Source organism: Sander lucioperca, chromosome 1 (assembly GCF_008315115.2).
Source record: "Sander lucioperca isolate FBNREF2018 chromosome 1, SLUC_FBN_1.2, whole genome shotgun sequence".
Classification (NCBI taxonomy): Eukaryota; Metazoa; Chordata; class Actinopteri; order Perciformes; family Percidae; genus Sander; species Sander lucioperca.
The window spans coordinates 15785529-15800736 of record NC_050173.1 but is presented as its reverse complement, the minus strand read 5'-3'; the positions used below and the strand labels follow the sequence as shown (position 1 = coordinate 15800736).

The 15208-nt window shown below is 38.7% G+C and overlaps 1 protein-coding gene across 1 annotated transcript; it reads left to right on the top strand.

The window, feature by feature from the left end:
• The first annotated feature begins 705 nt into the window (after nucleotides 1–705).
• LOC116055761 (very-long-chain enoyl-CoA reductase) lies at nucleotides 706–13384 on the top strand. The gene is made up of 13 exons (XM_031307774.2): nucleotides 706–886; nucleotides 4991–5041; nucleotides 5479–5530; nucleotides 6114–6158; nucleotides 7552–7655; nucleotides 8094–8209; nucleotides 9715–9820; nucleotides 11668–11740; nucleotides 11869–11912; nucleotides 12004–12061; nucleotides 12327–12415; nucleotides 12511–12556; nucleotides 12645–13384. Exons 1-13 carry the CDS (start codon nucleotides 863–865, stop codon nucleotides 12770–12772), a joined length of 936 nt encoding a protein of 311 aa, XP_031163634.1. The 5' UTR covers nucleotides 706–862; the 3' UTR covers nucleotides 12773–13384.
• Nucleotides 13385–15208: the final 1824 nt, after the last annotated feature.

The window sequence follows — 15208 nt, the reverse complement described above, 5'->3', positions numbered from 1 at the left end:
ATTTACGCTTCTGAGCTGAAAATGTCCCCGGATTTTGGCTCAGAAATCTGGTCACCTTACCCTAGTAGTTCCACCTTGACTTGTGTGGGATATGTTGGCGCTCTGTCCAGCCCTGGTGGGCTCATCTTCTGCTGTCACAACTAAACACTGAAGCTGAGGACGAACGTGGTTCACAGTTTAGGAATAAAGTAATAGAATGGTATTTGCATTTGTATATTTTTGATATTTGCTTTACCTGTGTTAGCATACTTTTACTTTTATTTGGGGCAGTGTTCTAAAAGATTCCTAGTTCCGAAATAGATTTTAAAGTTTTGTGTCATCTTGTATTTTATCATCTTTGGTATTCTGCAACATTCTTGCAGTAGTCCTCATCTCAGGTGAGTATCTGCCAAGTTGAGCCCAGTTGGACTTTGCCAAGTGCTTTCCTCCAAAGATACAAACTGGAAAAAAAGAGATTGAGGGGAAAGCAGGAGGAAGCAGCAGAAAAGTTAAGCTGGGGGGAGAGCATGTGCAGTGTTTCTGGAGTGCCTCTAGTGATTCTGTGTCCCAGCATTATCTCAGAGAGAGAGAGAGAAAGAGAGAGAGAGAGAGAGAGAGAGAGAGAGAGAGAGAGAGAGAGAGAGAGAGAGAGAGAGAGAGAGAGAGAGAGAGAGAGAGAGAGAAGGAGGCTGGAAAGAATAAGGGGTCAGTCCAGGGATTGTCCTCGAAAGGAGAGGAACTACTTCTGTATGTGTGTGTGAGGAACGAGTGTGTGTGTGTGTGTGTGTGTGTGTGTGTGTGTGTGTGAGTGTATATGTGTGTGTTGTGTTTGCTTATACTGATGTTTCACTGTATACAAAGGACGTAATAATAATCCACCACCATGAGCCGGACCACCTTTTTTGAGGTAAGTCTAAATGTACAGTATTGAGCTAACAGCCACAGAATGCATTACAATGAACTGAAACTTTTATTAGCCACTTTCTGATAGAGAATGTAAACTTTGTTTCTTGTTTCACAAGGCCTCACTTGAACAAAAGATTCACTTTGAACAATAGAGATCAAGCAGAATTTGGGAATTCATTAAAAAAAAAGGTTGCATTAATAATTTCTTCTCCATCACAGTTTTAATGATTTAGATTCTTGGAAACATCTCCAGAGGCTTTTTTTGTTGTTGCAAACACTGTTCTGTCAGGTAAACTCAGACATCTAGCTCAGAGCTTTTTTTACCATAAAAGCATTTTTTTGTTAATGAGTATCTGTCCAGATAAAAAACTACCACATATTGACTTCCATGTCTTCAGGCACTGATGACAACACATAAAGGGATACTTTAAGAGCTAAAATCATGCCTGTTAAAATTCATGTAAATCTGATGTAACAGCAATCGATATGATCAGCAGTCTTATTAGAAAAGTATAGCTTGTTAAATTAAAAAAAAACGCTGAAGAAGTTTAAAGTGTCAGTAGACTTTATGAAGTCCAAGTTGCTGTGTCGGAGTAAACAAAACTGAGCTGGATTTGTTTTCATGATTTTTCTCTTGTCTTCAGTCTTGTCTCACAAGGTTTTATAAGAGTACTACTAATGAAGAAGTAGACAGTAACTAAGTGCAGCAGCAGGCCTTTGAATTCAAGTTAATTTACAACTGCTCTGGGATGTGTGCCATGCTCTCAGTAACTGTTACATAAAGGCTGCAGGCCAAATTAGCAAATATTTAAATGGTTTATGAGAAAGATATACATTTTTCAAGCCTGAGTTTAAATGAGAAAATGGATACCAAGTTTAGATAAGAAAATTGATACCACTCTCTGTACGCTTAAGTATGAATTTACAGCCAGGGGCAGGTTAGCTTAGCTTAGCTTAGCCTAAGGACCGGAAACTGGGGAAACTGCTAACCAGTGGTGTAGTCTATGTGATACGCAGGAATACGCCATATACCCACTAGGAAAGGTCAAGGATTTCCGTATACCCACTTACAAAAGCTCCAGGATAACGTTACGTAACGAAGATTGTTTTTGTGACAGAACGTTCACACTTTTGTTCATAAATTCCCCCGCCGTCTGTGTTGCATGTCGTGTAGGAACAACAACACGGTTGCTTGGCAGAATTCTCTGTGCAACCCTAAAGGAGATATACTGTATAAAACAAAAGCGAACTTTTCACTACACTCTTTCAGTGTTTTGGTAAGCCTGCCCCTAAAGCTACACTGCCACTTCGGGTGACACTGCAGCAGATGTTAACGTTACAGAAACTAAGAAAAGTGAGCCAGATGAGGCAGATGCTATACGTGGTAACGTTACAAAAAACGTATGGGATTGTTGCTCTGGGACTCGTCGCTCTGGGATGGGCGAATATGAAGTTGTGAGGGAAAAATTACAGTAAATTCACCACAAAAAACTATACTACACCACTGCCGCTAACAAAATCCTCCTACCAGCAACTCTAAAGGTCACTGAATGTACAAAAACCAGAGCATAAAAATTGGAGGGTTGCCGGACTATGTTTTGGCCGGGCACAGTAACTTCCTGTTTTAGAGATGTTGGTAGGCAGATTTTACCTTCGGACAGAGCCAATTTACATTGCATGGGCAAACATAAGGGTCGCATCGATCTTCTCATCTAACTCTCCGATAAATACAAGATCTTTTGAAGGCTTAGCACCCATCTTTGCACTTGAAATCAGATTAGAACAAGCATCACTTACAAAACTTTCTCTACTGAATTCAGGGTATTTCCTTATAACTTTTAATGGAACACCACAGGAAATTCAGCTCTGCTATTTCGCACATAAGCAACCTCATCTTAGCTGACGGTCCTTCATCTTTCAGAGCGTGATGGCATCTTGTCTATCTCTCATCCATATATAGTATTATTTGAAAGTTGCATTTAAGGCAGACCTCAAATGGCAGCATGCATAGAGTAAGCTGAATGTTTTCAGTAGATTACTTACTGAACTCTATCTAGTTTGAATGCGTGTGCGAGCAAAAAGGACATTGGTACGCTGGGCGTCTATACAGCTAATCGGCTTCAATAGTATGAGTGGTGTTTGAAGTAATGATCCTGTGGTTCAAGAACAGCCATCATCAGCTTTTCCATTGAGTGGAGCTATTATGGCCAAGAGACTTCTTCATTTGGCAGCCATTAATAAAGCAGCATATGGTGAAAAGAACAAACCGGATAATGTCAGATGTTTTTTTAAATTACACTTTGTATACAAATATGAATGTTCAATTGAAAAACCACTTTAAATCCCCCTCACCTACACAAAGCCCTTACACGCATACACACATGTTCTGTATGACCTATACTGTCAGCTGTGCCCTGTGTCCCCCTGAGAGGACAGGGGCGTCTGATAATTAGATTTACAAGGACACAGCACAACCGAGTGCACACTGTTCCACAGCTCACAGCCCTAATGACACCCTTGATGCTCTTAGTGAACACACAGATGCATCAACATGTGCCCCCAGAATGCAGTTGGGAAGGTTAGCAGATTGAAAGCAAAACAAACCCATCTCCCAGGACGCCCTTTACTGAGACGTCAGCCTACCCTCATGCTCAGATCCTGCAAAGCATTAACACACACAGCAAAGAGTGAGAAGATGGCACACTCATATTTTAAATCTAGACTTGCATGTGAAGTGTATTGCAATGTATTTCTTGTGTGAAAATGTCACTGTATTGGGAGGTTTTGCTGGTTGCGAGAAGCCTGGGAGTGTCATTAGTTTAAAGACATTTGCTTTTCTTTTTTTAAATCAATTTCTTGTTTGAAAATGTAATTGATTTTGTGAAGGTTGAGGTGCTACTGACACAAATCAAGAAATGATTAATTACTAGAATATTGTAAAACAGGTCTAGGCACAAGATTAAAAGACTTACCATACTTGTGTTTTTGCAATGCAAACAGCAGATAGTATAGAGCTCTCTCTCTCTCCCATTCGCATTCACTCTTTCTCAACTGTGCACTCAGCAAATCTTTAGGTATCCATTAGCGGGTTATTACACTGTCCAGTAAGGGAACCAATTAAGTTAGGACAGCTCTGCTGAGCAGCATAGTAAGGAGTGCTTTCAGGGCAAATTGTGGGCTGCCACCCACCATCCTCCTTACATATGCTGTACATCACCACTGACATGGTCTAATTAAGATGAAAAAGATGTGTGCAAGAGAGCAGCAGGACAACAAGAATCCCTTTTTCCCTTTCCTACCAGACTCAAGCAACCTCATTATTCATTGAGATTACTGTACTTGATCAGGAAAACTGGACACATTTGGAATTACAGTAGGGCCAAGCTGTGCTTAGCCATACAGTATATTTTCATTTATATGTCATACACATTTCTATGGTTGATTGAAGAAACTTGAGGAATCATATTGCTTTGGGAAATAAACATTTCATGCAGGCATTCAGTTTCTTTCCAATTGTCTATCATATACTGTAAAGGGGCTGTGATTTGAATTGGAGTTGTTTAAATTGAGATCACATTTCCAATAATCCCTGCTTGCTCTTGCAGGATTAGCAGTTTAAAGAACAGCCAATATGTAATGTAGATATACTGTATGTAGACCAGGTAACATGTAGTTATAGCCATGTATGTTCTAAAGTGGCCAACCTAATATATCTCTATTGCAATATTAGTGTCAATATCATGAATGTTTTGTGTTTTAAAGAGGCTAACATATAGATGCTTTATTGAAGAAGATAAAGTGATGGGGGGCTTATGAGAAAACTTGCTTACATAAATCAGCGAAGGTGTATATAAATATTGTGTAGTAGAGATACATATTGAGTCACATTTAGATACATAGCTCCATCATTCTGGTAATGGGTATGCACATTTTTTTTACAGCTCCTTCTGAGAGAGGGATGTGAAAACAGGTCCAGACCAGTATCACATTTACCACATTCTGAATTTTCAGTAAAATCTGTGAAAATCTCTCAAATGTTTTTTTGTGAAACTTATTGTTTTTGTGTTGTGCTTTACAAAGGCGGTACATCTTGTGTTTTCTTCAGGTGAGGATCCTGGATGCCAACACGAAAGAGCACCTTTGTTTTTTAGATAAGGTATGCTGACATACTGCCATGACTACATGTTTTCCCTTTTGTTTATCCTCAGGTAGCCTTAAGGTTGGAAAAATAATCTTCTTCCACAGTCTGACCATTGATATTCTCTATTAGCTTGTTCCAAGCTTGTTCTTCATTAAAACTATATTGTGTTTACCACAGAGTCAATTATTCAAACCCCAGATTCCATGTTGTTTTTGCTGCGCCATCGAATGGACAATAATTATTATTTTACTGTAGCTAAAGTCCCGCAAAATTCAGCCTGACATACGTGGTATTGTTATAATTTTAGTGGTCTCCATTAGAATTTGAAATAAAGCTCTGTGGGTTGGATCAATGTTTGGCTGCACAGTTTGTAATGTAACACAAGAAACACTGTCAACCTTTCCACTGATAATATATCAAGTTTACAAAGTTAATGTTTGTATTCCATTCAGGTGGAGCCCTACTCAACAATAGGAGACATCAAGAGCCTTTTTCACAAATCATGTGAGTGTTCATATGCAGTTTTTACGTAAATGAATGATTTTGATGAGCCTGGGTGTCCATCTTGTTTTTTGGTTCTTGTTTTTGCTGACCTTCTTGTTTTAACTTAATCCCTGACAGTCAAATAAAAATGTATTGTATGGTACTCTGGTCCACTTGTATAAAACCTGATATTACATACTGATGTATAAACTTGATTATTGTAAACTAAAACTTGAATTGGTATGGTTCTTAGATAAAATTATGATTAATAAACCTGCTATGGTATTGAGTGAATCATCTCAAAGTCTTGTTTAGTCCTCGGAAGCCTGCAGATGTTCTGTCATCACTGTGTGTCTGGTCAGAAATGTTACCAAATGTTTGCCAAGTCTGAGGCCATTAGAATGCATCAGAGCAGCAGAGCTCCACGTTATTCCATTGTGATTAATTATTATTGGGTCTGAAGCCAAAATCTGTGTTTGCAATGCCAGCTCTGTCCAACCCTGTGTGTGTGTGTGTGTGTGTGTGTGTGTGTGTGTGTGTGTGTGTGTGTGTGTGTGTGTGTGTGTGTGTGTGTGTGTGTGTGTGTGTGTGTGTGTGTGCTCAGATCCTCAATGGTATCCAGCAAGACAGGCCCTGATGCTTGATCCCAGTAAGTAGCTATATTGTGATCAATTACTGTATGTGTATGCATTAGGCTCCAAATTGCAGTGGGTGGTAGCTATTTGCTGTTTTCTAAAAAAAAAACTTGAACTTCATCACCCACAAATACCGCATGGCAGTGTCAGTAAGCTGCAGACAGCATTCATATATTTACCATCCAGCCATCCAGTATCTGAGGCTTTGTACAAAAAGAAAAAGTGTGAAAAGAGAAGAAAATGTGAGCTGTTCAGCCGTGGAACCAATGCTCACTCACTACTATTTAGAGGACAGTTAATGTTTTGTTCGTATGTTTTTACATCTATCTATTGCTTGGAAACATGATGCTGTCCCTTGTTGTAGTCCAATAATGTGATTTAGGCTACGGTATGCTTCATGATCCCAAGACCCTGTATAGTCTACAGTGTGTTTATTCTTGGGCTCCAAAGCCATTATGACATAAGATTTTTTTTCTGCAAAATGCAACTCTAAAAATGTCATGTGTAGCACAGAACATGTAGTCATCATTAGATAGGTAACCTGAAGTAAAAACAGGCATACTAATGTTTAAAGTTGTTTCAAACACAAATGAGCAAGGGGCTGTTAGTTAATGTTAGTGAGGTACATAGTTTAGAAGAGAAATGCATGTCCAGCAACGCTATTGAAATAACTGGGAAAATAAAGCATCGCAATTAAAATGCATCCATCTCAGGCCTAATCTTTCCACAAGCCTAATATTGATGAACTATTGAAAAAGGTAGTTGTGATCAATGGGTGAAATGAAATTACTGCCATTACAGACATTACATTTTGCGATGACCTTCACTCTTGAGCCTTAAAAAGCACCCCACATCTTTACAGAGCCACCATCACTGTGGAAACAACTGTTTGTTCTTTTTCATATTTTCAATATAAAAGGTAGTCTGCTTAATGTTCATCCTTTTTCAATAATTATAGCCTAAGTTAAAACAGCAAATACTGATGTTGCAGGGCTTTGAAGGGACTATGAGGGCTATTTTGTTACTAAAAAGAGTAGAGACTTTGGTTGAAAGCTATCTAGGGCAGTCCCCCCTGATGATATTCTAAAAATGTCCTCCAATTAGCGCAACATATTATCTGTGGCTGTGCCCCCATGAGCTTCCAGGTAGAGAGAATGTGTGCTGAAAAACTGATCAGACATTCATTAAAAACACTCTGAACCTTCAGTTTAAGCCACAATGCTCTGCACATGACTGCTTACATTTGCATACTCATAACGAGTTTCAGTATGATTTTTATTGAGAATTCTGTCAATATGGTCATTCTTCAATTCTACGAAGCTTGATAGTAGAACTATGTTTTAAGGTACATTTCCAATGAAGCTGAATTTGTGTATATAAAAAATATATTATTCTTCTTTTTTTCAGAGGAAAAATCACTCCGAGATGATGAAATCTTACAGAATCTACCAGTTGGGACCACTGCCACCATGTACTTCAGAGATCTTGGTCCACAGTTAGGTTGGACTATAGTAAGGAGAGCACACTCAAGGATTACTGATGTATCACTGCAGCAATTTCATATATTTACAATAATTTCAGCTGACATAATATTGGGGTACTTTATTTTGGGAGTGTCTGGCTGAATTCTTCTGAGTAATGACTAGTAAAGACAAGGATTCAACATTGGTTCAAGATATCTCTGTTTTTGCCTACCTACTTTTACATAGAACTATGCCACTATGTCAGTTTGTTTGCATATCACCTTTGTGATATTGTTTTTAAAAATGTAAATATAGAATACGTTGCCCCGAACGTGTCATGGAGAGAAAAAAAACTAATTTCTGCACACAAATAATTTATTCGAGAGCACTAAATATTAAACTGAAAGCATGAATTTGTTTTTGTCTTTCTCCATGACACCTGCTGGGCTCCACAGTAGACAACTTTTTCTCTTCTTATGTTTTCAGGTGTTTATGGCAGAGTGCATTGGGCCTCTTCTCACCTACCTCCTCTTTTATTTTCGAGTGCCGTACATTTACTCACACAAATATGGCTTTACCTCAAGTCCCCATCCTGTTGTCAGGTGAGTGGAAAAAATAAACTTTAACTATAGCGCAGGTGGCAGGCTGAAGGTATCCAACTGCAGACATGAGGCAAGTTTACAGACATGAGTCTGATCAAACCTAAACTGACCAAGTTTAAAGGATGTTTTTGGAAAATATGCATATTCACTTTCCTCTCAAGACATAGATGACAAGATTCATACCCCTGATTGATGCCAGCAGCCAGTAAGCTTCGCTTTAGCTTATCACAAAGAGTGGAAACAAGGGTAAAGAGCTAGCCTGGCTAGCCAACAAATTTGGGGCGGCAGTACCTTAGTCTGTAGGGACTTGGTGTGGCTGGTTCAAGACCAGCACAAACCAGGAATGGAGTGTGGACTGGAACATGTCACCTCCTGGGCACTGCCGAGCTGCCCATGAGCAAGGCACTGAACCTCCAACTGCTCGAAGCGGCGGACAATGGCAGCCCATTCACTCTGACATCTCTCCATACCAATAATGCATGTGTATTGGTCCTGTGTGTGTGTGTGTGTGTGTGTGTGTGTGTGTGTGTGTGTGTGTGTGTGTGTGTGTGTGTATGTGTGTGTGTGTGTGTGTGTGTGTGTGTGTGTGTGTGTGTGAGACTATGGAGTGAAAAAACTGAATCTCCCCAAGAGGGATCTTCTTCTGGGTCTGCCAAGAAACCACAACGTTATTCTGTACGTTCATGTTGTGTTCATGAGCGTTAGGGGTGCTTTTATGCAGATTTTGTTACCTTTGGACAAAGCTAGGCTAGCTGTCTCCCCCTGTTTCCAGTCTTTGTGCTAAGCTAAGGTAATCAGCTGTCGACTGTAGCTTAATATTTACCGTACAGACATGAGCGTGCTATCAATTGTTTCATTATCAGAAAGGGAATAAGCATATTTCTCAAAAAGTGGAACTATGGTTTAATAATTAGTATTTATTAAGTCTGTCGTTTACTTTTTTAAGTGCCATTTTATGCTTCACTACATCTGGAATTACATCTATTGCTGGGTAAAGGTCAGGCTCTGTAAAATTAAATCAGAATCTGAAAACTAACTGCATTATGAGATAATAAAATCCAAATTTGATGCAGCTATGACAGGATGGTTTGGACACTCTTTTATTCGTGTTGATCTGCTTATTGATCCACAATCACTCCTTGGGGGTGTTTCATTTTATTGTAATACCTTAAGGAAATGTTCAAACCCTAAATATTTTACACTTTATCATATCTCCTCAGTAATTTATACAATTCTTTTTGATGCTGTAGTGTTGCATCTAGTTGCATATGTTTATATTATTCTGCTGTGTTTCACACTATGATGCACTTTCTTTGCTGAATCCCAAACATTTTGTTGCTGCAGTGACCCACTTTGGCACACGAGGGTCATTTAAATTTAATCCTTCCTCATCTCAAACTTGAAATCTGCCGCAGAACTAGTGTGATGAAGTATGCTGATTGGAAGCACCTCAGTTAAATGTGCACACTTGTACTTCTGACCTTATCCCCCTCTCTGTCTCTCAGACTGGCCTGTGCCTGTCACACCTTCCACTATATGAAGAGGCTGATAGAGACTATCTTTGTGCATCGTTTCTCCCATGGGACAATGCCTCTCGGGACAATGGTCAGGGTGAGGACATGACTACCCTTGAGAACAAGAGTTTCTGATAATGTGCTCACCTCTTGTGCGGACAGTCTTAGTGTGTTGAGGTGAGGTAGTTATTAGAGGTCTTCTTTTGTGTGTGTTTACTGTATGTATTTCAAAAATAGAAACTGGATCAAAGTAAGTACATTTTCATTTTAATTGAGCGATTATTGTACACCATGCAGTGATATATACGTTTTACATTTTCAAATATTTATACAGTGCCAAGAAAAAGCAACCCCTTGGATTTCCCTGCATTTTTTTGTAAAATGTAGTTATAAAATGTGGTCTGATATTCTTTAAAGTCACTATAATGGACATGCTACATCTGCCTGAAATAGTAACATAATAACAAGAGAATGTTTTTTGGTTCATGTATTGAATTATTTGCTTGAACAAGTCAAAGTCAGGTTGGAAAAAGAAAGTAAACCCTTGGTTTTTAGTAACTAGTTAAACCTTATTTTACAGCAGTGACCTCAACCAAATGTTTCCTGCATGTGTTGATCACTTCTCCACATCGTGCAGGAGGAATTTTAGATAATTTCCCCGTTTACATTATATTCATATTTACAGACTATTCAAGGCCTGGATTGACCTTAACCATTCTGAAACATTACTTTTCTTATGTCTGAGACATTTTGTAGTTCATGTTTCGCTGTGTATTGGAGCATTTTCGTGTTACATGACACAACTTCTATTAAGCATCAGATGACTGACAGTGGCCCTGAAACTTCAACTAGTAAAAGGGATTTTTTATACATTTGACTGCATTGTTTTCTCAATGAGTAATGGTTGTTCAGGTCCAGTGGCAGCAAAACTACAAATCATGGTGATACCTACTCTGTGCTTCACTTTAAGGATGGTGTTATGATAGGCTATTAGTTTGCTTTATCACTCCGAACAAAGTGTAAGGTGTTTCTGCAACAAAATATAGTCTTTTGTTTCAAGTTCTCCTAGAGCATTCTCCCAATAACATAATAGAACTTTCAGGATGTCAATTGTAGATGTACAACGTCATCAATTTATTTAAAGGGAAAACGAATCTTTCCTCCATGGTGGCCTTCCATGAGCACCATTCTCGCCCAATAGTTTTCTCTTTGCTGAGACATAAATAGCACCCTTGTGACTTTGAGATATTTGGACTGTAACCCAAGGGTTCTCTTCCACCTTTTTCAACCTTTCTTTGCCTTCTTGCTTACTCTGATTTACTCTGAAAGCACATTTGAATGAGGGATGGTTCACATCAGCTCAGCTTGGGAAGAGATGAGTGTCAGTAACCGATATTTACCTCCACTTAGGAGGTTATGTTTCAGGTTTGGTTTGTCCGATTGATAGTTTGTTTGTTGGTTTGTCTTTCAGCAGGATTACGAAAAAACAACGGCCCGATTTTCATGAAAGTTGGTGGAAGGGTGAATCATGGGCCAAGGAAGAACCCATTACATTTTGGAGCAGATCTGAATCATGGAGCAGATATAGAAATTATTTTTCACCTTGGTTTACATTGCTAGATAGGGCTTTTGTGCTCATGTGGTGCCAGAATAATTGGAAAAATTAGTTCCGGACAGGAAAAATTAGTTCCCGACAGGAAACATTCACACTGCATAAACATTGTGAGATAGGGCATACCTTGGCGGAGGTCTGCGCTCTCCGAGTGCCCTTCTAGTTTTTTTTAAGTGGTTTTGTACAGACACAGCTAAGTCTTTTATAGGGACTTTGAACTTTAAAGATCAGACCACATTTTATGGATTAAATGCATAAATGTCGGTAAATCCAAAAGGTTAACTTTTTTCCTTATGTCACCGTACATCTGTGTTGTTTGTTTCTTCTCTCAGAATTGTGCCTATTACTGGGGTTTCTCAGCTTGGTTGGCATACTACATCAACCACCCTCTTTACACACCTCCATGTAAGTCAGCCCATGTACACACACACATATACACACACACACACACACACACACACACACACACACACACAATGCTGTTTGTCTCAATTTTCTGCAGCTTATCAACACCAGCCTATCTCTCTTCACAGCATATGGAGAACTACAAGTCAACTATGCATTAGCCATGTTTGCTGTACGTATACTGGTGTTCACTCAGGGCCAATATAAATTCAGTGAACATGCATGTATGACAGTAAGGTGACAAATGCTTATTTCTGTTCCAGATGTGTGAACTCGGAAACTTCTCCATTCACTTGACTCTTACTAATCTCAGAGGAGAGGGTGAGTTGTTGACCTTTACTCTGTTTACTCCCGTAGTACGTAAAGGAGGAATCCACCAAGACATTATCCAATCCATCAATTCAGAATTGTTTGATAAAATTACTAAAACCATCTAAAACCATTCAGTTGTTCCCATTTGATCATGTGCTCAGTACTCCAAGCTAACATTATTTTGGTTGATCCATCATGGAAACCTGGATGCTATGGGTGTCTACAATACGTTATTTAACTTAACAATTTCTTCTTCACAAAACCGGTTTCCCAGGGTCCAGGAGCAGACGGTTTCCTATGCCAACAAAGAACCCCTTCACATGGCTATTTGTCTTTGTATCCTGTCCAAATTACACATATGAGGTAATAAACATTATTTCTAATTCATCATGAATATCACCATTGCTTGTGTATTTACCTCTCTGCTTGCCTGTATATTTCACCCATACATACTGTAGGTCGGAGCTTGGGTGAGCTTCTCCATCATGACCCAGTGTCTCCCAGGTATATGCAGTAGGCTACATTATTAACATAAATCCATTTACTGCACCTAAATGTCTATGTTCTAATACTTGTATGTTTTGTATTCCAGTGGCATTGTACACATTACTAGGCTTCATTCAGATGACCATCTGGGCCAAAGGGAAGCACAGAGCCTACAGCAGGGAGTTCAAGGACTACCCAAACCTCCGGATGGCCATTATCCCCCTGATTCTCTGATAGTGATCAAAAACATGAATTATTGTAGCATATAAGGCATGTATATTCTCTTCCCTCAAGTGTTTTTTACTAAAACAAAGAGGTTTGCTGCTGCTTAAACCAGCACTATGCAAGTTGTTTTTATGAACTGGAGTGGGAATGGGAGCAATAATATTTTGGCAATATACTAGAGCATTTAAAGCTTTAGTGCCTAACTTTTTAATATTAATGAACGTCTGTCACATTCAAGCCATTGCCAAATGAGTTGCTACAAAGTTTATTAAGACTATCAGCTCCACACTCTAAAAAGTAATACCTTTGTTTTACTTATAAAAAGTGAGGTAAGAGTCTTCATTGGGCATTTTGTGTTTTGTTTACTTCAAGGCTTTTTTAAGTAGCATGAACACTGTAACAATACGTAACGTGAACCCAGCTAAATCAAGTTGAGTTAACTAATATTACTGATATTATTTAGTTAGATGAACTTAATTTTTTTAGTAAATGTAACGCACTTGTACAGGATATTAAACAATTAAAATGAGTATGGGTTACTTGTAGCAACACATAATTTAAGTTGCAAGAAGTTAATTTTATAAGTAAAATTAACCTAATCACATGTGTGAATGAACTCCGTTACAATGAGTCCAGGCTACAACCTCTGGTAAATCAATGATGCTGCATTAACGGCTATAAAAATGCATATCTATATCCCAAGCACTACGTTTTGCTTGTTAAATCATCTCTCATCATTAAGAATTTCATATTAAGAAGAACATCGAAAGGCAGATTTAAGATTATAACATTTATTTATCTCTAAACAACCCATTGTTTCAACATTTTTAATTCTAACAGTATCATTTACTAGTAGTACTATTACAAAACAGGCCATACATACATACATACATTACCTGCAATAAAAAGGTAATTGTGAGACATAACATCCCATTAAAATTGCAATAACAATTTTTAAAATTGTTCAAAGAACTGCTGAATTACACACAGTACGTGTATCTACCTCATGAGGGATTGACTAGTAAACAGTTAAGTCAGTTTTCAATTTAAGGCACATTAGAATGAACACAAATGCAATGAAATTCTATTACCTGAAAAACTTGCCAAAAGACTTCATCATGTAGCATGACAAACTGAACAGTTGCCTGTCAATTTAGTTTCAAGGCACAACAATGATGTAACTGAAAAGGCCATTGAGTTTTGGTGAAGATACTTTTTTTTAAATGTCAATAGTATAAACTAAATAGTATGAAATAGAACAAGTTGAACTAAGCATGATTATGTTAACTTCAGACAATATATCATCCTGAACATTTCACATTATGCTATTATGCTTAAGTATGTGTAGTCTCACCTACCAAGGTGAGATAAGTGACAAGAAGTCATCTAAGACAACTTGTTGAGGAGACTTGTGTATTTAGATGATGGTTTAGGGCGCATGGGGTCTATTCCAACAAAGAGCCTTTGGTACGTCTCAAATGTGTGCCGCAGTTGTGGTGGATATTTCATATCCAGGCAATAAGTAAGTCCAAGCAGTAGGCAGCATGCTTGTGACAAGTTGTTAGGTCCTCTGACCACTGGATGTCCTTCGATGACAATGCCAATGGCATTGAGCTGATGGCACGTGTAAACTTTCATTGTGCAATTGATGAGTTTGGCGTACACCTCGGTTTCATCATGACTCTATAGGTGGAGACAGAAAATGTAAGAGTTTGGTTAGAGAAACAGGTAATGAGAGAATAATAGCTCTACATTATCCAGGGGCTACTCATAGAGGTTACTCGGTCGGGACGGTTAACTTTACCACTGATGAGCACAACTCTGGAGGAAGCCAGGTCACACTGATGAGCTAACAATGGAGCTAACTAATGCTCTGTTATCTATTTCCCTTAGAGCTCCATATGAGCACAAATATTGATTTTAAAAAAAGATTTTATTTGTTTAAAAAACAGTCAGCCCTTCTATAATCACAACTCCATTGCAACTATCTGTTATACTTGATAATGGTCTGTTATATAGAAATAGCAGAATGAAGTGATTGACCAATCAAAATCAAGTATTCAACCAAGCCTTGTTGCAGTAATATTTTTGAAACACTAGATGTAAAGTTTGTTTAGCTTCAAATCATACTGCGTTCAAGTGTCTGATTAACCAAAGTTGAAGACCACATTTCCAGTGTCCCAGTCACATGTAAGCTACACATCGAAGCTTTCCTGTGCTCCAACCGTGCTGTGTCAACACGGTCTCACGGCAGTTCGTGTAATTGTCACTTTATTTTTAATCTACTGATATGTGTACAACAACACGTTTATCTCATTTTTTCGTGGTGGCCAGCACGAAATGGGAGCCATCTATTCAGAGGTTGGGTTTCGGAAAAACACAACAGGGAAAGGACGCCTCACACGCCGGGAGACGGCCGCTAGGGACGCGCGACAATAATGGGAT

Coding starts and splice junctions, on each gene's coding strand:
- LOC116055761 (XM_031307774.2), top strand. CDS start 863: ATGAGCCGGACCACCTTTTTTGAG. Junction 12,062..12,326: donor TACTAATCTCAGAGGAGAGG/GTGAGTTGTTGA, acceptor CCGGTTTCCCAG/GGTCCAGGAGCAGACGGTTT. Junction 12,416..12,510: donor GTCCAAATTACACATATGAG/GTAATAAACATT, acceptor TACATACTGTAG/GTCGGAGCTTGGGTGAGCTT.